We start from the raw sequence: 25,653 nt of genomic DNA on the forward strand, positions 1-25,653 counted from the left end.
AGCTTTTTTTTAACAGAGTGATCTCGATTTCATTCTTATTCGAAGTTTGAATTTTAAAATAAATTTCCACGGAGTAAATTTTACTCCGAACCGGAGTTTGAATATTAAAATAAACTTCCGCTCGGAGTAAATTTTACTCCGATGAATTTTACGACTCAAGAATATTTTTTTTCTCAGTAATTCTTGTTACCGTTCGAATAATAAATATATATACCAATTAATATGTAGAAAATTATTTTATTATCAATACAGATAATAGTTACATAAAATATTACAGTGCAATTTAATGAAAATCTTATATATTAATATTTAATAGTAACATCAAATAATAATAATAGTAAAAAGTACATTAATAATTACTAAAGTACATTAATTACTCTTAACGAATTTATTTTTTTTAAATGAAAATAGTTTATATTTATACAGATGTGGTATTTACAACTTACATTAATTGCTAATTTAATTACTAATTGATTAATTTTTTGAACTTCTATTTAAAATGAAAAAAATTACTGACCAAACGCAAGAGAGCTCAAAAAATAATTTCCAGTCGAACGCCATTAATACGGACATTTTGTTGCGAACCGGAAATTTCTCCGAATTTCCTAGTTCTTATGCCCCCCCAAAAGTTTACTTTTGCGCATGCGCCCTCACATGGCAGACAGCGGAGCTCGTGTGGTTAAGATTTAGGGAAAGCCGAATTAATGGACTGAGTTAATGAACTTCGACTGTAATTAATAAGTAATTAAAATAAGTGATTAATTAATCAATCAATTATTTAAATTGTTTAAATTTATCTTTAATAATATCATTATTAATGTCAAGCAATTCGTCAATTGAAAATTTATCACAAATAAATCGGTAGATGTCAACAAGCTGTTGCTTGGAAAGTTCCGTCTGTTTATTATTCAAATAAGTAATTAATTTATCAGGAGTTAGATATTTATTGATGATCGTGTCTTTGATATTATTGATGGTGTTGCTGTTGGTATCCAAAGCCGCAGCGATAACCTCGGGTGAGTTATTCTGCAGCGCGATGTCAAGAACGACAGGCGGTGGTATCAGTTCGTCATTGGCGACGGTGTGACTGATCACCGAATCGGCGGGCATTCGTTTTAACAATGAGTTCAGACATGTCTCGTCATTTATTTGTGTTTTTATGTCATCTTTCTCCTCGTCGGCTAACACGCGCGACAGCATTTCGCAGAGTTCTACGGAAGTTAATTTTTTACAGAGCTCCTGCTTGAGACTGCTGGTGTCGAAGACGTTCAGCAGGTCAGTGGTGGTCAGTTTCATGCGATAGGTATTGAGGACTTTGGTAAAAAATTCTTTGTCGTTGCTGAATATGCCAGGAAGGCGACCGATTATTTTAGAGGCCCCGTAATCACGACATGCTATTTTTAAACATGTGTCGGCGTAAGTTTCCATTCCTAGTAAACGCATTGTTTCACGTCCTATGTCTGCATCGTTGCTTATCATTTTTGCCTGAAAAAAAAAATATAATTTTTATTGGGAAATCCAAGAGTTCAAACCTCAGAAGCTCATAATAATTTTTAATATTTTTTTTTATTCAGTTTAAATTTTATTATTCAAATTTTTTTTAAGTTCCCGCCTTTTTTGTGCTGCAACTAGTGCTGCCAAGATGGTAGAAAAAAATAGTAATAAAAAATGGCAGCTAAATTTTTCATAAATTGCCGGTTTTAAGTTTTTTTTATTAATTGCAATTAAACAAAAAATAATTAACTAGTGATTTTTAATAGAGTTATTGTGACAGAAGGTACGAAGCTAATAAAAAAATAATCAGGTCAATTTTTTAGATTTTTCAAAAGTTATCGTGGTTCCAAAGACTCGTTCGGGACAATTGACAACACAGGTTTCTTGAATTTAAATAATTAATTTTAAATCAATGGAATAATTGATCAACTTAATTTCGGGTCGAAATTATTCCGCACAAAATTGTATTTGTAGTAGTATACAATTCAATTGATTTTATATTTCAATTTTTTATTGAGCGGTTTAATCTTACTCTGCGAAAAGTGACGGCGTAATGGGCCCTCTATCAATTTTTGAAATTTTTTTTCTTATGCATAAGAATTGACGATGTGACTCAAAAAACCATTGACCAATTAAATTTATTCTACTTTCCTTCAACTTTTTCTCTGAATAAAAATTCATTTAAAAGTAAATTTATTTATAAAATGTAAAAAATTTCAAAAGTTGACTCCTCAGATCTCAAATTTCATGATTTATTGATGCGACATATTGACGTCTATTTAAATTCAGTTTATTTAAGTACCAATATTACTTATTTTAAACTTTGTAATCTCTATAATTTAATTGAAAGAAATTAATTTGAGGTAAAAGAGCATAAACCCGATCAGTGCCACCAGTCGCTCACTTTAACTGACTAATGCGTTTTTATAATTTTTATAAAAAAAAATTCCAAGTCAAAAAATTAACATTGATAAATAATTATTTGTGATTATAAATATATTATAATATGACGTATCAAAGTATTTTATAATTTATTATAAATTAAAATTAACTGACTGTTTTAAAAATCGCTTAGAGCCGGACATTTTTTACTTTAACGTTCATTCGTTTGATTAAATTTAGCTTGCGTTAAATTATTTAATAATTGTTATAATTATATGTTATTAAATATATATTTTAAATTTGTGAAAATAAAATAAAGTGATATATTTTATAAATAATTCTCCAAATGAATAAACTTATGACAGTTCAATTGATATTGTCTTTGGGCTTGTATAGGGCCATGTGTTGCTCGAGTAATGGGACATGATAACTTTTAGTGAGCGACTATAGGTTCACTCAACGCGCTTATTTTTAAAATTAATAATAATTAATTATCATTATTCTTAAAATTAAAATTCTATTATAATATTTAAAACTACTAAAAATAACTACAAAAAAATAATTTTTCATTTAATTTCCCAACTTATATCGTCTTTAATCTCACTCCCTGTGGCCGGGTAATGGGCCTCTTACCTTATAATTAATTACGTAAATAAACAAATATAAATTACCTTATAAGCTTTGATAATACTCTCAGGACAGCTCCGTTTAATACCACTAGCCAACACAACATTAACATCAATTTCATCTAATAAATCTTCTAACTTCATTTGTACATCAACAGATTTGCTATTAGTATCAACTGGATCAGTCGAAACTCCAACATCTCTCCTATCAACGGAGCTCATCAGCCCACTGTTGATTCCCGTCGACGATTTCTTAGGCGGCGACAGCGTGCTGTCCAAAATAATCGACCCAAACCCATTAGAACTATACATATCCTTAGTCTCATCACCAACGAACTCCTGTCCCGTAACTCGAATTTTATCAGTAAGTACTTCAGTGATATTCAAATCCTCTTCATTGTAAGTAGCCGGGGTCACTACATCTTCAACCAGCTCAATTCTATCAACTTTCCTTGACTCATCATCAGCATCAACATCCATCAGTTCTTCACTGCCACACTTCCCAGTCAACTTTTCCATCGGCACCGACAACGACATGGAAAAATCTGTCAGTACTCTCCGGACATGTTCAACTTTCGGACTCCCGGTGCCTTTTAACGGCAGCTTGTCATACTCGTCGCTACTCAACGCAGCCAGATCTCCAACGGTATTAATATTCCTCGAGCTCAGCAACTTTGACAAATTTTTCGACCAAAGCGGATGGACCAGGCTGTCAACAATCGACTCGATTGGTTCCATGCATCCGAGCAAAGTCGGACAAATCGGGTCAGTCATTTCCATTTGATTCTGATCCCGGTCCTGGTTCTCGGTCTCCAAACTTGGACTCTGGGACCGACTCTCGAACAGCGAATCAGTGATCAGCAAAGTATCACTCACGTTTATGTTTTCCTTCGTGCTCGTGCGCACCGGCTTATAAATGCTTTCATCAACAGTAAAATTGCTGATATTTTTCACGTCAACCGTGTCCTCCAAGGCCACGTTGCCATTACCATCTGCCATCACCCCATCGCTGATCGTGCCGTTGATAATTCTCTCAATCGTCGAGTCCTGGGTCGCAAACTCCTCCACCACTGACTCGATAGACCCGTCGTCCTTTTTACCCTCGTCAATTATACTAATTTCCTGGAAAATATCCTGCGAGGCCATCGAGACTTCTACTGTCTCCTGATCCTTGTCCTCGATATTTACGTCATACAGACCGTCAACATGGACCTCAAGTCCTTTGTCCTGAACCTGGGCTTCTTTGGGCTTCAAATCCCCCATCAGAATTGTCCTCAGCCGCGACTGCTTTAATTTAAACGGAGTGTCCTTCCTACCAGGAAAACTCCTGGATATCAAAAGTTTGTTCATCTTAGCAGGGGATCCTGAGAGAACTTCGTAGCCCATTTCTTTGGAGACCGGAGGGTCGGCGAAACTCACGCGCTTCCGCTTTTCCGCCGCTTCTTCAGCCGAATTTCCCGCGTTATTGACGGGAACATTCGCGGTACTGAGACTCGCCACGCGGCGCTTGAGGATCCCAGCACTCGGAGAAGCTGTCAGCGAAGGCGGGTTAGCGTTAGACCATTCAAGAATCGGCAGATCAACTTCCTTCAGTTCCGCGTAATCGTGGTCTGTTTTACCAACGTCTTTTGTCTTCTCCATCTTGGGTGAAATTTTTTCCCCATCGTTTTTCAGGTTACTAAATAATTTAGTAGGCGGAGACAGCAAATAGTCACCAGACTTCATATTACTGAATATTTTTTCCTGTCTGCTGCCACTAGGACTCCCGACATCCTTGACCCGGTCCTTCTTGATCACCTCCAGCTCAGTGTCTTTGGGTTTCGTTACTCTAGACCTGTCTTCGTCAGAGTCGTTGCTGTCAGCTATCCCCAGCTTCGTTACCAGACCCAGCATGTGAGCGCCGCGACCTGGTGTAAATAATTTAACTTTTCCCAGACGTTTTATACTTTTAGGTGATGAGTAATTTGTCTTTGATTCATCTGGCTCTTTGATGACTTCCGTTTCTTCTAGACTAGATTTAACTGGAGACGGCAGTTTAACAGGAAAGACTGTGAGCTTAACTGGAGATGTTGGTATTACTGGAGATTCATTGGGTTTAATTGGAGATGGATTCACTGTAACTGGAGATGCTGGTTCAGGAGCTTCAGATTTGACAGGACTAGTGGTCAGTTGACTGCTGATTTCTATTTTTTTATCACGTCTAGGAGACCTGACGGAGCATAAATCCTGCGAGCTTTCGATGACATCATCATCATCCTGCCGGTCTGCGGTCGAATTAGAAGTAGTCGAGGTCGAGGGACTGGACAACGGACTCAAAAATTTGAATTCTTCATGCCCCTGATTTTTATCAGAATCTTTAGCAAGATCACGCTTGCGCTTACGGCGAACTTGTCCAAGATACTGCTGCTCGACCAGCATGGCATCTCCGCTGCTCCTGGTGGTCTTCCGCATCAGCTTGTAAGGATCCAGCGAGTGCCTTTTGTTCATCTTCTCATAGACAAAGTCGTCGCTGTTCTTGCGCTGCTCGTCACAAGACTTATTGCGCAGCTTGCTCTTGTTCAGGCTGTCAAAGACCATGTCGATCTTCAACCTGGACATTTCTTTCCTAGTTCTCTGAGAGACTCCAGTTCTATTGACACTTCCGCTGCCGCTGCTTCCGTCAGTAGGCGAAGACTTTTCGCTGTCATTTGAACAAAAACTTTCAGTGTCGCTTTGGAGATCCGCTGAATGCGGAGCCGAGTGCCTGCGTCTCTTGACATCTGCGAACTCTTCCGAGTCCGTAGCTTTGCGTTTTAAATTTTCCCGCTCGCCACTCAGCCTAGATCTCCCGCCTCGTCTGCGTCCACGTCTGCTTCTGCCGTTCCTTCTACCCTCCGCAGACCCTCTGGCATCTTCTCTACGCTTGGCGTAGATCCTCGTCACGTGACTCTGCTTCCTCCTATTAAATTTAATCTCCGTCAGGTCTTTCTCCTGCGTGTTTTCATTCTCGTCAGGAAACTCATCGCGGGATTCAAAGTTAAGTTTCTTGACAGCGCAAACTGTCACCGGCTCATCGACCTTATCACCATCCGGACTCAGTTCTTCAGTTTTATCAACAGTTTCCTCACTCTCTTTGACAGCTTCCTCGCGTAGTTTATTTTCTTTGTTGTCATCGGTAGCTTCCGTGGATCCACTGGCTTTATTTTTGAACCACTCCTCCAATTCTTGGGTGTTCCGAGACCCAGATTGCGACAGGTCGTTGTACATCGCGGGTATGTCCTCCCGTCGACGTTTAAAACACTCCTTCTGATGCTCCGTCAGCAAATTGACGTTAACTTTGACATCATTTTGTATCAGAACATAATCTTGTGAGTCTGGTTCAGGCGGAACTGGCACTACGCGTTTTTCTTTTCCTTTCTTGCCAGCTTTTACCCCAGATCTTCTGGCGAGAAAACTTCCCGCGACTTTGACAGGTCTCTTCTCCGTCTCATCACTCTTCCCACCTGAAAAATTGACATTCTTCTGGGCTTCAGCCTCCACTTCATCAAGAATCCTTTTAATTTCATCACCGCAGCTCGCCCGGATGTCCAGGACACTCATCGTCTGGGCGGCAATCTCATGGTTCGGGTGACAGAGAGCGACGACCAGAGCCTCGCGGTACGAGCTCACGAATTCGCTGGTCAGGGAACTGGAGAGACCTCTCAGGATTATGACGACCGTTTCCCAAGTGGTGACAATCTCTTTGATGGACTCGGTGTTTATTTTTAGCATCAATTCGACGCAAGGTCTCAGGACACTCAGATGAACGCGGGCCTGACTTTGATTCAGCCCGTAGACGGTTATCAGCAAGGAGGCCATCGTCTTCAGGCTGCACTCGATTTCACTGACGTACGTCACGTGTTCCAGGGCTGCCTGAGTGACATCTCGGAGCAGTATCAGCAGACTGGGCACTTGCTCAAGAGCCAGAAAGTCCGCGTAGTGAATCGTGTTCATCAGCGCCTCAAAGATGAAGCAGATTAACCTGTAGGAAAATTTTTCTGTGTCCTTGGCGCTGATTATCACCAGCAGGGCATCAGCCACGTGGTCCAGGACTTCGTTGTTCTTGACAGTCGCCACCAAATCAGCGGCGATATTAAAGTGTGCGTACAGTTCCTTCCATATGCGGCTGATCTTCACCAGATAATTGACATCTTGGTCATTGATCCACTTGTTTTTGAATGGCAACAGCAGCAGGGAGTACGTGCTGTCAAAATTGTGCGCTAGAGTAGTTCCTTCATTGATCGTCTGGTTGTTGGAGATGAATTTCACCAGCAGGTCTGCTAATTCTGACCAGAGCTCGATGATGAAGCTGCTGAGATTTTCATTGCTGATCAAAGACTCCATTTGCCGGGTGATGGATCTGATGAACGACAAAGACGCTGGATGATAAGATGTGACAGCTTCCGGTTTTATGGTATGAATTACCAGGGATTTGAGTCCGCTGTTCCCGTGGGTGAGAAACTCGGAGTCCAGGAGTTTTACCACCAGGTCCATTAGTGTCTGGTCCCGGTACAGCAAGTGTTCGATTACTTTTACTAGCTCGGGTACGATTATGTCCAGTAGCAGACTGCTGGTCAATTGATCGCGGACTTTTATATGAGTTATCACCTCGCCGATGATCAGAATCAACTCCCTGTACATTTTGGGTTTCAGTTCATCAGTAGACTGGTTTATGAACCCGACCAATGATTGCCAGAGGATGCGGTTCAGTGTCTCCCGGTTCTCGAAGACGAACTCGGAGTCGTTGATCAGCAGACAAGCTTCCCCTGCGCTGTGGATGTAGCTCTTGAAACTTTCCTGGAAAAGTTCCTGAGTTATCGCCGGAATATTGTCTGTGTAGTCGACAGTGATCGTGAGACGGCCCTGGGGATTGGAGACCAACAGCTGGAGCAGAGAGTCCACGGCCCACTTCCGGGCTTTGATGAATCGCTTTCCAGGAGACGACTGGATCCCAGATTTAGTTGACAGCAGCGGAGTGTCGCCCAGTGGCCCGAAGCAGAAGTTCAGGAACTGCGTCACCACTTGAGTCAGAGACATGTCAGGCTTTGAGGAGAGTTTTATAATCAAGTATCGCCAGACTTCGAACTTAGCTAGAGCTATTGACTCCGTTTTGTTGTTGTTCGCGTTCAGTGGAATGCAGAGCAATTTTATCCGCCGGGGAATCGCGAGCTGGGTTGGGTCGATCGCGAAGTTTTCTATCAGCAGCTTCCAGGCTCTGAAAGCCTGGATCCTGATGGACATGTCAGGGGACTTGAACGCCCGTTCTTCGACGCTCAAGAGATTATTTATCAAGTCCGCGCCGCGATGGAGGTCCGTTCCCAGAGCCTGGATGCTCAGGCACCACTGAAACCACCAGTCTGGCTCACTGGCTTTTACTAACGACTGCATACGGGTGTAGAAGACGTTCTGGAGATTGCTGCGGTATGTAGTCCAGGTTTCTTCATGATGCTGCCGGATGTAGCTGCGGATGTCCGTCTTCAGGGCTGTGGTGAAGAGATTTATTGATATAGTTCGTTGTTTTTTGTGACCCATGTACAGCAGTGTCACTACTTTGTCCATCAGCAGCTGGTGGAACTGAAAAGTTGATAGAAAATTTTAATTAGCAGCAGAAAATATAAATACTGGAGCAGTTGTCTTTTTGGCGGAAAATTTGAAATTTACCTGGTGTATAGCCAAGACGTTGGTCAGTAAGTATCCATACAGTCGGTGAATAAACTCCAGAGTACTGTAAATCAGGAGATCTTCAAAGTCGCTTGGCTTTTTCTCTGCCTGTATCAATAGCAGAATGTTGTCAGTACATGCTGCGGGTGACAGCCACTCCATATTGTCAGCGTTGACTTCTCTCAAGCAGTCATTTAAAAAGGTACAGGTGTCTTGATCCTCAATAAGCCTCGTCAAGTGTTTGTCTTCAATAGTTTTTATTAATTCAAAGAGTTTCAGTCTAAAAAAAAAAATTTAGTTAAGTAGGGGAATAATGACGGAGGGTAGCATCAATTTCCTACATTGGAAATTGGATGCCTTCAATAAAATGAATGAATAAATAAATTACCTTTTGTTACGGTCAAATGTCAGTGACAAATTAAAAAAATTCATTTTTCTATGTGAGTTATTTAATAAATTATTTAATAATTTACCACATGATTGTTTGAGTGGCTCATTTTCATGCTCACTTGTCATAAAATTAATTATTAATTTACATAATTCTAAATACTGGTTATCAGTCATTGTTTTGAATAAATTTATCCTCTTGTTATCACTGAAAATATTTAAGTTATAAAATTAGTAAGCGAGTGAATAATTTATACTGAAAGTAACAGACATCAGACAATTTTTTAAGTTTTTCTACATTTTATATATATATATATAAAGAAATTAATTTTTTTAATGGCTGCTACTTGGATCAAAAAATTGTGATACTAAAGTTAGTTAATAATTTAAGAGTGTGAATGTAGCAGACGTCAAATTTAAAATTTTAAATAAACAGAGTAAATAATTTAAAAAATAAAATTTCAAAAAAATGGACATTTACAAAATTTAAAAATTAACAAGTGCATTTTTTATAAATACTATTTTTAAAATTATTAACTCTGTTTATTTAAAATTTGAAATTTGTCTGACGTCTGCTACATTCACACTCATAATAATTTTTGAATTTTTTTAAAACCCATAAATTATTCAAAAAAAAAATATTTCAAAAAATTGCACCTGTAGTTTTTTAAATTTTCTACACGTGCATATTTTTCTTTTTTTTTTTTTTTTTTTTTTAATTTACTGTCAAAAACTGTTAATTGTCTGCTAACCAGAGTCATAAAATTTTGATACTAAAATTAGTTTTATAATTTTTGAATTTCTTTAAAACCCATTAATTAAAAAAAAAAATATTTTAAAAAATTGCACATGTAGTTTTTTAAATTTTCTACACGTGCATATTTTTCTTTTTTTTTTTTTTAAATTTACTGTCAAAATCTCTTAATTGTCTGCTAACTCTAGTCATAAAATTTTTATACAAAAATTGGTCAAATAATTTTGGAATTTTTTTAAAACCCATAAATTATTCAAAAAAAAATATTTCAAAGAATTGCACATGTAGTTTTTTAAATTTTCTACACGTGCATATTTTTTTTTTTTAAATTGCTGTCAAAAAAAAAATTGTTAATAATCTGCTACTTCCAAGGTCACAAATAACCAAGTAATTTGATATTAATATTTATTTTAAAAATATATATGAAGAAATACCTGTTGATATAGGTTAGAATACTAATTTCATCATTAGCTGATATATTTTTCTCCAGTTTATTTAAAATCTCTTCGTCACTTAGCGCAGTCATTTTAAAAATTTGAATTTTTGAATTCCGCCCACTAATTTCTGCAGATCTTCAAATAATTAATTAATAAAAAAAAAATCACTTGTTTGTGGAGCACTCCAGTTTTTTCTCACGACACACATATATATATATATATATAAATATATATATATATACATATATCTCAATATATATATAATTATTTAACTACTTGTTATTTATTATTTATAATTAGTATCACTATTAAAAGTATATTTATTAGCACTTGAGAGTTTAATTAACTGATGAAAGAAACAATACATATTTTTTTAAAATCAATGCATACCCAGCAGTGTAATAAAATATGTACTGCAACGATCGCTGATGTATGAGTATGTACTCAGTATAACTACTTACTATTGTATGTATATATGGATATGAAGTTAAATGTATGAGTATGTGTGGGTATGTAATAGAACAAATATGTACTGTCCTGGTTGGTCGTTGCAGATGAAATGTAGGGTAATAAGTACATGAGACGCATTGCTGGGTGAATACAGCTCAAATTGGCGCGCGTTTTTCTTTCCTACTCTCGTGAGTGAGGTTAAGATCCAGAGAAAAGAGAAAAGTGATAAGCAACGTGAGAATAAAAACCCGCCAAATTGAATACGAGTCTCGAGTCGGCGTCCTAGGGTTTTTTACTAGGGACATTTGAAAAAAAAAAGAGCGCGAAATTCAAATTTAAATTTATTGGAAAAATGAATTTAGTTTTGCGGGCTAGTTTTTAAACTGGATTCAAATTTTGATTATTATTTATGGTATATATATATATATATATATATTAAAAGTAATATTAATTTAGGCCTGGGTGAAAATAAAGTCGATTTGAAAAACTGGTACTGAATTATATGAAGTTTTTTTTTGGAATTTAGTTATGGAGATTTTAAATTTTGTGATAAGAAATTTTGGTAATTGATTAAGTAAATAGAAACTGAATAGATGTGAATTATTTGTAGAAATCAATCAAGAGATTTGAGGGGGAAATTTTGAGGGTTTGTAAATAAATTTACTTTTAAATGAATTTTTATTTAGAAAAAAAGTTGAGGGAAAATAAAAAAAATTTAATTTGTAATTTAGTTTGCAAAAGACCGTTACCCGGTCACTTTAGGGAGTGAGATTAAAGACGATATAAGTTGGGAAATGAAATGAAAAATCATTTTTTTGTAGTTATTTTTAGTAGTTTTAAATATTATAATAAAATTTTAATTTTAAGAATAATGATAATTAATTATTATTAATTTTAAAAATAAGCGCGTTGAGTGAACCCATAGTCGCTCACTAAAAGTTATCATGTCCCATTACTCGAGCAACACATGGCCCTATACAAGCCCAAAGACAATATCAATTGAACTGTCATAAGTTTATTCATTTGGAGAATTATTTATAAAATATATCACTTTATTTTATTTTCACAAATTTAAAATATATATTTAATAACATATAATTATAACAATTATTAAATAATTTGACGCAAGCTAAATTTAATCAAACGAACGAACGTTAAAGTAAAAAAATGTCCGGCTCTAAGCGATTTTTAAAACAGTCAGTTAATTTTAATTTATAATAAATTATAAAATACTTTGATACGTCATATTATAATATATTTATAATCACAAATAATTATTTATCAATGTGAATTTTTTGACTTGGAATTTTTTTTTATAAAAATTATAAAAACGCATTAGTCAGTTAAAGTGAGCGACTGGTGGCACTGATCGGGTTTATGCTCTTTTACCTTAAATTAATTTCTTTCAATTAAATTATAGAGATTATAAAGTTTAAAATAAGTAATATTGGTACTTAAATAAACTGAATTTAAATAGACGTCAATATGTCGCATCAATAAATTATGAAATTTGAGATCTGAGGGGTCAACTTTTGAAATTTCTCACATTCTGTAAATAAATTTACCTTCAAATGAATTTTAATTCACAGAAACAGTTTAGGGAAGTAGAATAAATTTAATTGGTCAATGATTTTTTAAGAGTCTCATTTTAGCGCGCAAAAAATCAAATAATTCAAAAATTCAAAAATTTAGTTCACTCGAATTTGTCGAGTAATTAAAAATTTAATTCCGTATTTAAATAAAGAATCTACCTGTCTACTGTAAACCAGATCTCTTTTTTTAATTAAAAATTTTTTTTTATAAAAATTATAAAAACACATTAATCAGTTAAAGTGAACGACTGGTGGCACTGATCGGGTTTATATGTATCCGAATTATTCTATCTTATTTTCTTCTACAATATCAATTATTTTTTACCATGTTTACATATTTTTATGATCAAAGTGTTTACAAACCTTGAAAAAATACATAAATATATCCGACTCTCATGTTCCGACATTCAAATTTCCGTTGATGGTTTTTTTTAAATCTCCAAGGTTATATATAGTCTTATTTTCATTTAAATCTATTAGAGAAATCTATTCAAAAAATTAATCTTTGAACTCTGTTTATTTGAATCCCTTCCAATTGTTGACGTTAGTATTCAAAATTACCCAATCGTGAATCAACGAACTCAGTATATATATATATGAACTGTCGAAACACTGCGTCTTCAGTTCGAAGTTGAGGCTGCTCGGCCGCGGTAAAATTCAAACAATTTCTATTATGAATTCTATAAAAAATTTTATTTTCGTCTTGACATTCATATTTTCGGCGGCTACCTTCAAATGGTAACAATTAAATTATTCAGAGCTCAAGTAATAGAGAAGTACTTAATAATTTTTCAAAATTTCAGTGAAGAAAATGAGGATCTTTTTGTGATATTCACCCAACAATTTACTGCGAGTCAATGTTACAAAGAAGTCAATCAAAAGACCCCAGTTTGTGACAAACCGAAGAACCCATGGTTGATTTCTGAATTTTTGCATCAGTTACCTAACGATCCGTCATTTGTGTGCATAAATTCTGTCAAAAAATTGGACCCGACAACCATATCAACATCAACTATAAATGAGTTGGGCAAAAAATGGAGGCGTCCTCATTGGTTAACAGATCCATCAGTTGCAGCAAAAAGAATATGGCGCGATTTCGGAGGCTGCACTTCGAAAATAAGTGAAATTGATGATGCAACTAAATATTTCAATAAATCGTTTGAGATGCATGAAAAGTATAATTTGAATAATATTCTAAGTGAAGCAAAGATTACTCCTGGAAATAATTACACAGCCCAAGAAATATCAGATGCTGTGTCTTCGGCTACGGGGGGCAAAAAAGTTTTACTCCGATGCACGTGGAATTTTGTAAGTTAAATAAATGTTAAATTTTTATCTGGACCCGCATGAAAATATCATATATGGTGAACATATATTAAAAAATATATGTTATGGATATAAATATATATGTGACAATACATGAAATCTTATATAGAACTATATATATATTTTGGCCGATTTTATTATATTTCTATATATGTTTTCTCTTATATGATTTCATATATTTTCGTATAACTTCAATATATTATTTATATATTTGAAAACTGATAATTTTAATATATTTAAAAATAAATGTTATTTATATATGGAAACAAATAAGAATACATATATAATTCATCATTATATGCCACGATATATGTACCATGTATTTAACTTTATAAATTTTTGTATATTTTTCGATATATAGAAGCATATAAGTCTCCCCATATATGTAAGAATAAATAAAATATATTCTTTTCTGTCTTCCTCTCTCTGTTATAAGATTCAAACATTGTGTTCAGAATATATATATATATATATGTGTGCTAGCTTACAAATTTACATATATAATTATCAATATATGTAATACATATATGTGCTAACTTATAAGTTTACATATATGATTATAAATATATATAATACATGTATTAACTTATAAACTTACGTATATAATTAATTATATTAAAACTTAGTATATTATATATAAGAAAATATATATCGTTTTTGGCCACTTATATAGTCCCATATTGATTATATATTTTTCCATATATTTATCATATATAGTATTTTTTTGCGACGTTATTAGCAATTGTTTAAAAATTAATATTTTTCAAAAATTTAAAAAGTTTTGTAAGATTAAAAGTTTTAGTTTTCGCGCCAAAAAATTAACATTTTCAAGCTCTTCGAGCCTACAGGTTCAAAATAATTTTTTTTTATTTTTATGTTTCCTATAGGTAACTGACGAAAATATTTTGGAAATGATAACAATCTATTTAGATAAGACCTTCAAGCCGATTGATGCCATTAAACATGACCACTTCGGTACAAACGAATGTCCGTCTGATAAACCGATCGTGTACGAAGATGAAAAGGTCAATACCAATGCAGGAAAGGTGAACTACGATTTACAAGACTATACCATGGAAGATTCATTGAAACTTTCTAAATCTGAGGAAAAACTCTATGGAGATCCCGCTGTTAAATATCCAACACTCTCGTAAGTATTAGAAATAATTTCAAATTAATTTAGGGGAAAAGGGGGGAGGAAATTCACTAGGGAGGGGAGCTTAAACACGTCAAATATTTTTTTTCAATGATATTCAAAATGAATAGAAAAAATTTTCAGCTGCCGTTAAAAAAAATTTGAATTTTTGGCGGGAAAATCGTTACCTCTTAAAAAAAGTTTAAAAAAAAAAATTTTGAATTTTTGGCGGGAAAATCGGTACATCTTAAAAAAGGTTAAAAAAAAATTTGAATTTTTGGCGGGAAAATCGGTACCTCTTAAAAAAGGTTAAAAAAAAGTTTCATTTTTGGCGGGAAAATCGGTACCTCTTAAAAAAGGTTAAAAAAAAATTTTGAATTTTTGGCGGGAAAATCGGTACCTCTTAAAAAGAGTTAAAAAAAATTTTCATTTTTGGCGGGAAAATTGGTACCTCTTAAAAAGGTAAAAAAAAATTTCTGTATATTAAAAAACTGATGAATTTTGAAAAAATGTAGAATAATGCTCAGCTACATTTATGAAAATGATTTTTGAATCTTTGAAAATAAACTTTTTTCAAAAAATACTGGAGGTACCCATTCTCCCCCACCCCTACTTCGGCAATAAATTAAAAAGTTTAAACTTTTTAGGGAAGACGACAATGGCTATTATATATTTGAGCAGAAGTTTGATAATTTTTACTGTTATGAAGAAGATGTTAGTAAATGTGCTTTACCGAAATACCCATGGTATATAAATTCATTCACATATGAATTCAATCAGGATATAAAATTTGATTGTGAAACGAATAGTGATAATTTTGATCCGAAAAATATATCTTCGATCCAGGATGAACTCTTCGAAAAATGGAATAATAAAATGGATGACGTTGCAGAAGCGTTCGGGTTCCGGTGGGCATATGGAGCCCGATGTTCCGCTTACTTTAAGGGCCTTGATAGCCCATTTAAATTTTATAAAAAGTCTATTGAGTTACTTGATAAATATAACATGGATGTTATTTTACATGAATCAAATATTATTCCCGGAAATAATTATACTTTTCAAGCAATAGCTGATGCTGTTTCCAAGGGTTTGCAGGGCACGGAAGCTGACATTGAATGCTCAAGAGGATTCGTAAGTCAATTTTTTATTTATTCATTTATATTTTTATATATATATGTGAATTTGAAATATCAGTAATTATTTTTTTGTTTTAGGGGGAGAAAATTTACGACCTGACTTCTATAAAAATTTACTTCGATCAGTTTTTTAATCCAATTAACAAAACTAGAGACAATGATGATACGGCTGTCGATTGCCCACTTGCTGAAAATATTCAGTACAAAAATTTCATACACTCGGTTAAACCAACTCCATTATTTACTTCATTTGATTATCCTACAATATTTTAGGGCCCTGTAAAAATGAAGTTCTCTCGCTTTTAAATATTTATGATAAAAATTAATATTTTTTTTTATCCTTTTCGAATTTAAGTTCGTATTTGACTATAGATTTATTTTATAAAATATTACACAAAAAAAAGTTTGTATATTTTTTTATTTTTTTTTTCTTTATTTAAGCATGAAAATTTATGATCTCGCATTTGACGTGTGAGTTTATGAGAATGGGTAAAAATAAGAATTTTTCCCAGGACTTTTTTGGGTTTTTTCTATTAGATGACATCATAATGAACAAGAAACGTTAATGTTGTGATGGGTTATTCCTAACAGAAGCAAAGATAGAGGCTACTCTTCACGATTCTTTATCTTCATTTTGACCACTTAGGTGCCCTCTGGATGGCTTTCTTATGGAATCTTAGTTCATACTCTTCATGATTTCGGTGTAGGACATCGAAATCTACTTCCGAAACAATTTTCAGTCTGATCAAGCCATAATTAGATTTTCTAGGTCGATTTTAGTGGCCAGCAAAGATAGAGGCTACTCTTCATAGAAAATCATCTCCACCCATGTCCACCAACGCTTATATAAGTTTCAACTCAAAAAATAAATTATTCCCAGGACTTTTTATGGCGTTTCCTACTAGAGGACATCATAATGAACAAAAAACGTTAATGGTGTAATGGGTTATTCCCAACAGGAGTAAAGTTACAGGCTACTCTTCATAGAAAATCATCTCCACCCATATCCACCAACGCTTATATAAGTTTCAACTTAAAAAATAAATTATTCCCAGGACTTTTTATGGCGTTTCCTACTAGAGGACATCATAATGAACCAAAAACGTCAATGGTGTAATGGGTTATTCCCAACAGGAGTAAAGTTACGGGCTACTCTTCATAGAAAATCATGTCCACCCATCTCCACCCAATCCTAATGTGGGTCCAATTAAAAAATTAAATTATTCCCAGGACTTTTTATGGCGTTTCTTACTAGAGGACATCATAATGAACAAAAAACGTTTATGTAGTTATGGGTTACACCCAACAGAAAAAAAGTTACGGTACACATTCCTTAAAAACCCATGGCCAGTTATCCTTCCTGTTTTGGCACAGCGTCAAAACCCCAGAAAAAAAATTCTTCTTCCGACTTTTCAGAGTTCCTCCTCCTCAAGGATATCATAAGGCAGTACTGTTCCGAGTTATTCCCAACAGAAAAAAAGTTACGGCCACTTTCTGTAGCATCTGGATCTGGATGAAAGATTTATAATCTTTAATGTACCCGCGTTATTATTACTGCGCATGTCTAATAAAAAATCTATAAACTCAAGTGCGCATGAGCGTCTATTATTTAAAAGGAATTTAAAAGAGTTCCGAATACGTTTCTTCGTTTTGCTCATTAAAAACCTTACGATTCTTTCAGCAGTAGAGGGGATAAATGTAGATATTAATATTAAGCCTACATATATTACATATGTGTAAAAACTCAGCTGCTCACAATTTATATAGTTACCGGTATTTCAATAGTTTACACGCGTTCCGGTTTTTTTTTAATTCCTAACATTTTTTAAAATTGGTAAGAATTTTTTTTGTATCAAATATTTATATTTTAATTAATGAGTATATATTTATATATATATGTTTTAATTTCAATTCAAACATGTTACTCAACTTTAACACGTGAGTTACACGAGCACTTGTTTTAGTAATCAGATACTTAATTAATTTATTACATAAATTACATTGAAACTAAAAAAAAAATTTTTTTTATCGCGGTAAATTTTTATGATTTTAAAATTGATTAGATTTTTTTTTTCTAAACTGTTTTTTTTTATACATAAATAAATAAAATTTTTATTTCTATTTCTCAAGAATTTAATTATTCTGCTAAATAAATTTTAATTAAAAAAAATTTTGGGGAGTAAACGGGAGTTAAATTTTGAAATAATTTTTTTTCTGATTCCCTGAATTCAAATTTAATATAAAGGAAAATTAATTTCGTAATTAAAACTACAGATCAGAAGATATGAATTACAATTTGCGAGAACTCCAAAATTACTTGATTTTAAATTAATAAAATATTCCGTTATATTTTTTAAAAAATGAATTTAGTCGGACCTCATCCCGCATGAAAATACAATATATGATAAATATATGGAAAAATATATAATCAATATGGGACCATATAAGTGGCCAAAAACGATATATATTTTCTTATATATGATATACTAAGTTTTAATATAATTAATTATATACGTAAGTTTATAAGTTAATACATGTATTATATATATTTATAATCATATATGTAAACTTATAAGTTAGCACATATATGTATTACATATATTGATAATTATATATGTAAATTTGTAAGCTAGCACACATATATATATATATATATATATATATATATATTCTGAACACAATGTTTGAATCTTATAACAGAGAGAGGAAGACAGAAAAGAATATATTTTATTTATTCTTACATATATGGGGAGACTTATATGCTTCTATATATCGAAAAATATACAAAAATATATAAAGTTAAATACATGGTACATATATCGTGGCATATAATGATGAATTATATATATATTCTTATTTGTTTCCATATATAAATAACATTTATTTTTAAATATATTAAAATTATAAGTTTTCAAATATATAAATAATATATTGAAGTTATACGAAAATATATGAAATCATATAAGAGAAAACATATATAGAAATATAATAAAATCGGCCAAAATCTATATGTAGTTCTATATAAGATTTCATGTATTGTCACATATATATTTATATCTGTAACATATATTTTTTAATATATATTTACCATGTATGATATTTTCATGCGGGGTAACACTATCATTCTGCCCTTTTTGTAAACCAGATATCGCAATAGTTTGAGAGAAACTATTGTCTTATAACGAGGTCCTATTGTATATAATATTAATTTCAGAGACGTTAATAATTAAGAATGGAAGCCGTTAAAACTTTAGGACTGACGGATTATTTTGTGATTGCTTTGACACTTGTCATCAGTATCGCAATTGGCCTCTATTATAGATTAACTAGCGGCAGACAGAAAACAGTTGAGGTAATTTATATAAATAATTAACTGTTTAGTCAACATATCAATTAAAAAAATAATTTTTATCTTTCGCTTAACGAGACCTAATTAGATCATTAACTCATTTTTTTCTTTTTTTTTTTTTTTTTTTTTTTCAAATAATTATTAGATTTGTCTTCATATTTTTCTTTTTATATTTACTCACATTCATGGAGATTTTTATTCGATTGAATTTTTTTTTTTTTTTAAATTCCAAAATTTATTAAAATCAAAATTTTGAATTTTTTGACATCTGATTATTTTTCCTTCTGGTCTATGAAAATTTAAATAAAATGTATACAGAAAAAAAAAATTCTCTACTAAAGGCAAATATTTTTAATTCACGAAAATTTTTTTGGAACCATAAATTTTCTAAAAAAAATTTTGACTCGTTTTTCCGAAATATTTTTTTGTTTCAGGATTTTTTTTTCTATTCAGGAAATAGTTTTTTTAAATCAGATTTTTTTCCACAATACAATTCAAATTCAAATATAGTTTCATGTCAATGCCAGAAGTTGGCAGCAAAAAGAGAACTTCCATAAAAAAAAAAAAAAAATCAATTTTCAAGAAATTACTTAACACGTAACTCAAAAAAAATATTAAACGTCATTTAAACGCGACCATAACATCTAAAAAAAAAAAAGAAATTTTGATGTCAAATTTGTTACAGTAAATCAAAATTTCATATTTATTAATGGTGTTCGTTACTTTTTTTATCAGGAATACTTTTCAGCAAATAAAACTATGGGTCCATTGTCAATAGGTATTTGTTTAATGGTGTCTTTTATGTCAGCAATAACATTATTAGGCGTATCAGCCGAAAATTATGTATACGGAACCCACTTTGTTGTAATTAATTTATCTTATCTTATTGGAACACCACTCGTTTGTTATGGATATTTACCTGTATTTTACAAACTACAAGCTACAAGTACCTATGAGGTATCTTATTTCCGTCATCAATTAGTATTAAGACTGATTAAGAGCTAATTATAAAGAAGTTAATTATTTCAGTACCTAGAAAGACGTTTTGGTGTGACAGCAAGATTACTAGCAAGTTTTATAGTATGGCTTCAGATGTTATTGTATTCTGGAATAGTCCTTTATGCCCCGGCTTTAGCGTTTGAAACAACAACTGGATTGCCAAAACTGACAAGCATCTTGTCCGTTGGTTTAGCATGCGCCTTTTATTCGAGTGTCGGTGGAATAAAGGCTGTATTGATAACGGATATTTTTCAGGCGATTCTAATGTTCGCTTCGTTGATTATTATCATAATTAGCGCATCTTTTTCAGCCGGGGGTATTGACAAAATTTGGGACATTGCGGACAAAGGCGGACGTATAGAATTTGATAAGTAAGTGAGAGCTGTTACTCATAAAAAAATCTTAGGGAAACCTCGCGTGAGTCTGGTCATTGATCTTGGCGCAGACACGGATAAAAAGTTGCAAATTGCAAGATTTATTAAAGATTTTTGTAATTTCTTACACATTTCTTACGCAAAACTTGCGGCAGAAATTTCCTGAAAATACTCAGGCATGGTTTGTCGCAGATTTTTTCCAAAAATGCGATATAAATATCGTGGGTGAAAGGAAAGAAAAAGTTGCAGATAATTATTTAGTGATTTCGGAACAAATCTGGCGCAAATTATGCGTGAAGATTTTTTACAAATTCCTGGCGCATGTTTTAGTCAAGAAACGTAAAATCGATAAAAAAAAAAACCTTCACTTTAAATCTTGCATTAATATTTTGCGACAGATTTATAGTTTTGTAAAGACAAAGATACTTGAGGTTGTCCTGCAAGACATTTGAAAAATTAATCCAAGATTGCTATGAATCTATTGTTTTAGTTAACTACGTCTTTATATGAGTCTTGTTGCAGACACAAATGAAATGTTTTGAATTGCAAGATTTACAAAAGATTTTTGTAATATAGTAAAATTTCTTACACATTTCTTACGCAAAACTTGCGGCAGAAATTTCCTGAAAATACTCAGGCATGGTTTGTCGCAGATTTTTTCCAAAAATGCGATATAAATATCGTGGGTCAAAGGAAAGAAAAAGTTGCAGATAATAATCTAGTGATTTTGGAGCAAATCTGGCGCAAATTATGCGTGAAGATTTTTTACAAATTCCTGGCGCATGTTTTAGTCAAGAAACGTAAAATCGATAAAAAAAAAACCTTCACTTTAAATCTTGCATTAATATTTTGCGACAGATTTATAGTTTTGTAAAGACATAGATACTTGAGGTTGTCCTGCAAGACATTTGAAAAATTAATCCAAGATTGCTATGAATCTATTGTTTTAGTTAACTACGTCTTTATATGAGTCTTGTTGCAGACACAAATGAAAAGTTTTGAATTGCAAGATTTACAAAAGATTTTTGTAATATAGTAAAATTTCTTACACATTTCTTACGCAAAACTTGAAACAGAAAGTTCCTCAAAATACTCAGACATGGTTTGCGTCATTTTTTTTCAAAAACGCTGTATAAAAGGGTCAAGGGAAAGGGAAAAGTGGCAGATAAATAGACAGCGCTTTTGTAGCAAATCTTGCGCAAATTATGCGTGAAGATTTTTTTACAAATTTCTGGCGCATGTTTTGCTCAAGAAATGTATATGGTTTTATGAAGTAGCCATGTGTAAGATATCTGCAACATTCTTTTGTAAAATGTCATGTGTAAGACATAAAAAATCTTGACTAAATCTTGCGACAGATTTATCGTTTTGTAAAGACAGACACGTAGAAGTGTCCTGCAAGACATTTTGACAGAATTTTAACACAATACTGTCTACAAGATTGTCTTGTGTGTATAAAATTTAAATTTACTGTGTATTAACTATAAATTACAGTTTTTCATTGGATCCGACAGAACGTCATACATGGTGGGGACTTTTAATTGGCGGAATGTGTACATTCTTGTCACTTTATGGAGTAAACCAAATTCAAATTCAGCGAATGTTAACCGTTAAGTAAGTTAACATAGAATAAATAACATAATTAATAACTATTTCAAATAAATTATCATTTTTTTTTGTAGAAATTTAAAATCTGCTCGAAATGCATTATGGCTAAGTTGGCCAATTCTTACATTACTTTCTATGATGACATGTTTCTCTGGACTGGCAATCTACAGTAAATATTTCGATTGCGATCCAAGAACAGTTCAAAGAATAAAAAAAAATGACATGTTGATGCCTTTGTTCATTATGGAAATGACATCTTCTCTTCCCGGCTTACCGGGATTATTTATTGCTGGTTTGTTAATCATTATATCGAGTCTTTCCCTAATTGTTGCTGTTATTTCTAATGCATATTTTTCACAGGAATATTCAGCGCGGGTTTGAGTACAATATCAGCGGCACTGAATGCTCTCGCGGCAATAAGTTTAGAAGATTATATAAAACCATTGTATTTTAAATTGACTAAAAAACAGTTTTCCAACAAAAAATCAGTAATATGCAGTAAATTTCTAGCATTTTTATTGGGAATGATTTGCATTGTTTTGGCAATTCTGGCTCAATATTTAGAGAGTATACTTCAGGTAAATTAATAAGTAATTAATAAAATATCGCGACGATAGAAAATGTTTTTTTGTTGCTGATGCATTTTTTTCCTGAAAATATAAAAATACAAATTTTGAATTTTTTTTCATGCCTCTATGGCTCTCGGGGTTGAAACCGAGAGCCATAGGAGCCGTAAACAAACCCGCATGAAATTTTATATATGGTAAAGATATATTAAAAAATATATGTTACGGATATAAATATATATGTGACAATACATGAAATCTTATATAGAACTATATATATATTTTGGCCGATTTTATTATATTTCTATATATGTTTTCTCTTATATGATTTCATATATTTTCGTATAACTTCAATATATTATTTATATATTTAAAAACTTATAATTTTAATATATTTAAAAATAAATGTTATTTATATATGGAAACAAATAAGAATATATATATAATTCATCATTATATGCCACGATATATGTACCATGTATTTAACTTTATAAATTTTTGTATATTTTTCGATATATAGAAGCATATAAGTCTTCCCATATATGTAAGAATAAATAAAATATATTCTTTTCTGTCTTCCTCTCTCTGTTATAAGATTCAAACATTGTGTTCAGAATATATATATATATATATGTGTGCTAGCTTACAAATTTACATATATAATTATCAATATATGTAATACATATATGTGCTAACTTATAAGTTTACATATATGATTATAAATATATATAATACATGTATTAACTTATAAACTTACGTATATAATTAATTATATTAAAACTTAGTATATTATATTTAAGAAAATATATATCGTTTTGGCCACTTATATGGTCCCATATTGATTATATATTTTTCCATATATTTATCATATATGATATTTTCATGCGGGAATTCAAAATGTCCCCCACTTCCAGGGTAAAAAAATAAAAATTTTTGTCTTTGCAACGGTATTTTTTGCTAGGATAGTAAAAATACCTACGGCACCTCTAACACAATATTTTTCAAATGAATAATTTTGCAAATATTCTTTTACTAATTTCAGATGAGTTTAACAATATTCGGAATCGTCGGAGGACCACTTGTCGGTTTATTCACACTAGGAATGTTGTTTGAATCATCAACACAACGCGGTGCTATAATTGGTGCAAGTGTTTCCTTGATATTTTTATTATGGATTTCATTTGGTGGCCCAAGACCAGGCCCTCAGACTTTACCTGTATCAATACAAGGCTGCGATAGTAATTTATTGGCTCATTTAAATTTGACATCAAATATCAATGGAACAATGGGAAATTTTTCAAACCATTCGGAATTTTTCTACTTGTATCGAATTTCATATCTATGGATTGCGCCTATAGGGCTTTTTATTACTATTGTAATTGGCTGGATTACAAGTAATTTACTACAATGTTTTGGAGTTGACAGAGTCAAAGAAAATTTAGACCCTGATTTATTTTTTCCATTTATTGCTAAACGCATTCGAAACAGGAGTCAAAATAAACGAGAGGTTAATTTTGATGAAACGAATTTACAGAAATATCAACTCAATCAAAATGTTAATGATGGAAGAACTCAGGAATCATTATATTCTTAATTAGTACTTAATTATATTCTATATAAAATATTTATTACAGTCGAACTCCATTAATTTGGACAGTTTGTTTACGAAAGAGCGGAAATTTCCGGAAAATTCTGACTTAGCGAATGCCCCTTCTCTTTTGAAGAGTAAACTTTGACGCATGCGCTCTTACGCCACATGTATAACGCATATATAAATATACGAACGCATATAAATGTATGACATGGGGTGGGAGACAGCGTACCTCGTAGTGGGAGTCAAGATTGAGGGGAAGATTTATTTTCTTAAAAGTTGAATATTTTAAAAAATTATTTTACTGATTTTGATAAAGTTTTGAGGAAATTAATGGAAATTATTTTAAATGTATAAAGACGAGTTAATATTTATCTACGGAAAATATTTAAAGATTTTTGAAAATTAATATATTTTTACATGGTGATAGAAAAGTATAGTACAAAGAGAATTATGGAAGATTGCAGACCTAGGAAGTAATAAGAAATTTCGACCTAAATGGTGTGCATACTATTTCTCACTAATCGAAGCTTAGCGCATGCGCGTACTTAATTCATAGGTTTTGAAATAAAAAAATAGTATATTATAGGTCGAGAGCGGAAAGTTATTACTTGCTCTGAGAAATTTTTTGCATTATGGATTGAAAACGAACAAATTTCGTGCGGCAAAAAACTTTTTCAGGTTCTAAGAAATTTTTTTTTTCATATCGTAGTGAAAAATGTTTTTTCACCATTCCATTTTAAGTTAAGAAATTATAATTGTCTAGAATAAAAAAAAATTCAATAAAATGTTTTTTAATAAACTAATACGAGTTTCTTAGTTTTTGATAACTATTTTGTACCTCTATTTCATACTAAATGGAAAAAATGTATAAAAGGTAAAAGATCTATTGCCCGGTTACTTTTTAGGGAGTGAGATTAAAGACGATATAAGTTGGGAAATTAAATGAAAAATTATTTTTTTGTAGTTATTTTTAGTAGTTTTAAATATTATAATAAAATTTTAATTTTAAGAATAATGATAATTAATTATTATTAATTTTAAAAATAAGCGCGTTGAGTGAACCCATAGTCGCTCACTAAAAGTTATCATGTCCCATTACTCGAGCAACACATGGCCCTATACAAGCCCAAAGACAATATCAATTGAACTGTCATAAGTTTATTCATTTGGAGAATTATTTATAAAATATATCACTTTATTTTATTTTCACAAATTTAAAATATATATTTAATAACATAATTATAACAATTATTAAATAATTTAAC

At 32.2% G+C, this 25,653-nt stretch overlaps 3 protein-coding genes across 6 annotated transcripts; 2 read left to right on the forward strand and 1 right to left on the reverse strand.

Annotated features, from left to right (window-relative positions):
* Positions 1 to 271: 271 nt before the first annotated feature.
* Positions 272 to 10,857, reverse strand: LOC103570131 (uncharacterized). Of its 3 annotated transcripts, none has more exons than XM_008547748.3 (6): positions 10,721 to 10,857; positions 10,257 to 10,394; positions 9,070 to 9,276; positions 8,682 to 8,961; positions 3,048 to 8,594; positions 272 to 1,485 (listed from the first exon to the last, which is right to left on the reverse strand). In XM_008547748.3, the coding sequence occupies exons 2-6, from the start codon at positions 10,346 to 10,348 to the stop codon at positions 775 to 777; spliced, it is 6,837 nt and encodes a 2,278-aa protein (XP_008545970.1). In that variant the 5' UTR covers positions 10,349 to 10,394; positions 10,721 to 10,857; the 3' UTR covers positions 272 to 774. The 3 variants fall into 3 exon arrangements, with proteins under 3 accessions (XP_008545970.1, XP_008545969.1, XP_008545968.1); XM_008547747.3 differs by having other exon boundaries at positions 10,650 to 10,857; XM_008547746.3 differs by having other exon boundaries at positions 10,536 to 10,857.
* A 2,098-nt stretch (positions 10,858 to 12,955) lies between these two features.
* On the forward strand, positions 12,956 to 16,186 carry LOC103570130 (uncharacterized). The gene is made up of 5 exons (XM_008547744.1): positions 12,956 to 13,039; positions 13,105 to 13,609; positions 14,515 to 14,777; positions 15,410 to 15,893; positions 15,977 to 16,186. The coding sequence occupies exons 1-5, from the start codon at positions 12,975 to 12,977 to the stop codon at positions 16,169 to 16,171; spliced, it is 1,512 nt and encodes a 503-aa protein (XP_008545966.1). The 5' UTR covers positions 12,956 to 12,974; the 3' UTR covers positions 16,172 to 16,186.
* Positions 16,187 to 17,614: 1,428 nt separating this feature from the next.
* On the forward strand, positions 17,615 to 25,147 carry LOC103570129 (putative sodium-dependent multivitamin transporter). 2 transcript variants are annotated; one of them, XM_008547742.3, is made up of 8 exons: positions 17,615 to 17,732; positions 19,113 to 19,250; positions 19,983 to 20,204; positions 20,277 to 20,617; positions 22,115 to 22,234; positions 22,303 to 22,520; positions 22,589 to 22,806; positions 23,837 to 25,147. In XM_008547742.3, the coding sequence occupies exons 2-8, from the start codon at positions 19,131 to 19,133 to the stop codon at positions 24,386 to 24,388; spliced, it is 1,791 nt and encodes a 596-aa protein (XP_008545964.1). In that variant the 5' UTR covers positions 17,615 to 17,732; positions 19,113 to 19,130; the 3' UTR covers positions 24,389 to 25,147. The 2 variants fall into 2 exon arrangements, with proteins under 2 accessions (XP_008545964.1, XP_008545965.1); XM_008547743.3 differs by lacking the exons at positions 17,615 to 17,732; positions 19,113 to 19,250 and adding an exon at positions 19,898 to 19,931 and having other exon boundaries at positions 19,996 to 20,204.
* Positions 25,148 to 25,653: the final 506 nt, after the last annotated feature.

Source organism: Microplitis demolitor, chromosome 9 (genome assembly GCF_026212275.2).
Source record: "Microplitis demolitor isolate Queensland-Clemson2020A chromosome 9, iyMicDemo2.1a, whole genome shotgun sequence".
NCBI lineage: Eukaryota > Metazoa > Arthropoda > Insecta > Hymenoptera > Braconidae > Microplitis > Microplitis demolitor.

Excerpts from the sequence above, each read along its gene's own strand:
- LOC103570131 (XM_008547748.3), bottom strand. The coding sequence starts at position 10,348 with ATGACTGCGCTAAGTGACGAAGAGATTTTAAATAAACTGGAGAAAAAT. Across the intron at positions 9,277-10,256 it reads ATTCTAACCTATATCAACAG|TGATAACAAGAGGATAAATT; the intron begins GTATTTCTTCAT and ends AAATATTTTCAG. Across the intron at positions 1,486-3,047 it reads GTATTATCAAAGCTTATAAG|GCAAAAATGATAAGCAACGA; the intron begins GTAATTTATATT and ends TTTTTTTTTCAG.
- LOC103570130 (XM_008547744.1), top strand. The coding sequence starts at position 12,975 with ATGAATTCTATAAAAAATTTTATTTTCGTCTTGACATTCATATTTTCG. Across the intron at positions 13,610-14,514 it reads TCCGATGCACGTGGAATTTT|GTAACTGACGAAAATATTTT; the intron begins GTAAGTTAAATA and ends TGTTTCCTATAG. Across the intron at positions 15,894-15,976 it reads TTGAATGCTCAAGAGGATTC|GGGGAGAAAATTTACGACCT; the intron begins GTAAGTCAATTT and ends TTTTTGTTTTAG.
- LOC103570129 (XM_008547742.3), top strand. The coding sequence starts at position 19,131 with ATGGAAGCCGTTAAAACTTTAGGACTGACGGATTATTTTGTGATTGCT. Across the intron at positions 20,618-22,114 it reads GGACGTATAGAATTTGATAA|TTTTTCATTGGATCCGACAG; the intron begins GTAAGTGAGAGC and ends TATAAATTACAG. Across the intron at positions 22,807-23,836 it reads ATTTAGAGAGTATACTTCAG|ATGAGTTTAACAATATTCGG; the intron begins GTAAATTAATAA and ends TACTAATTTCAG.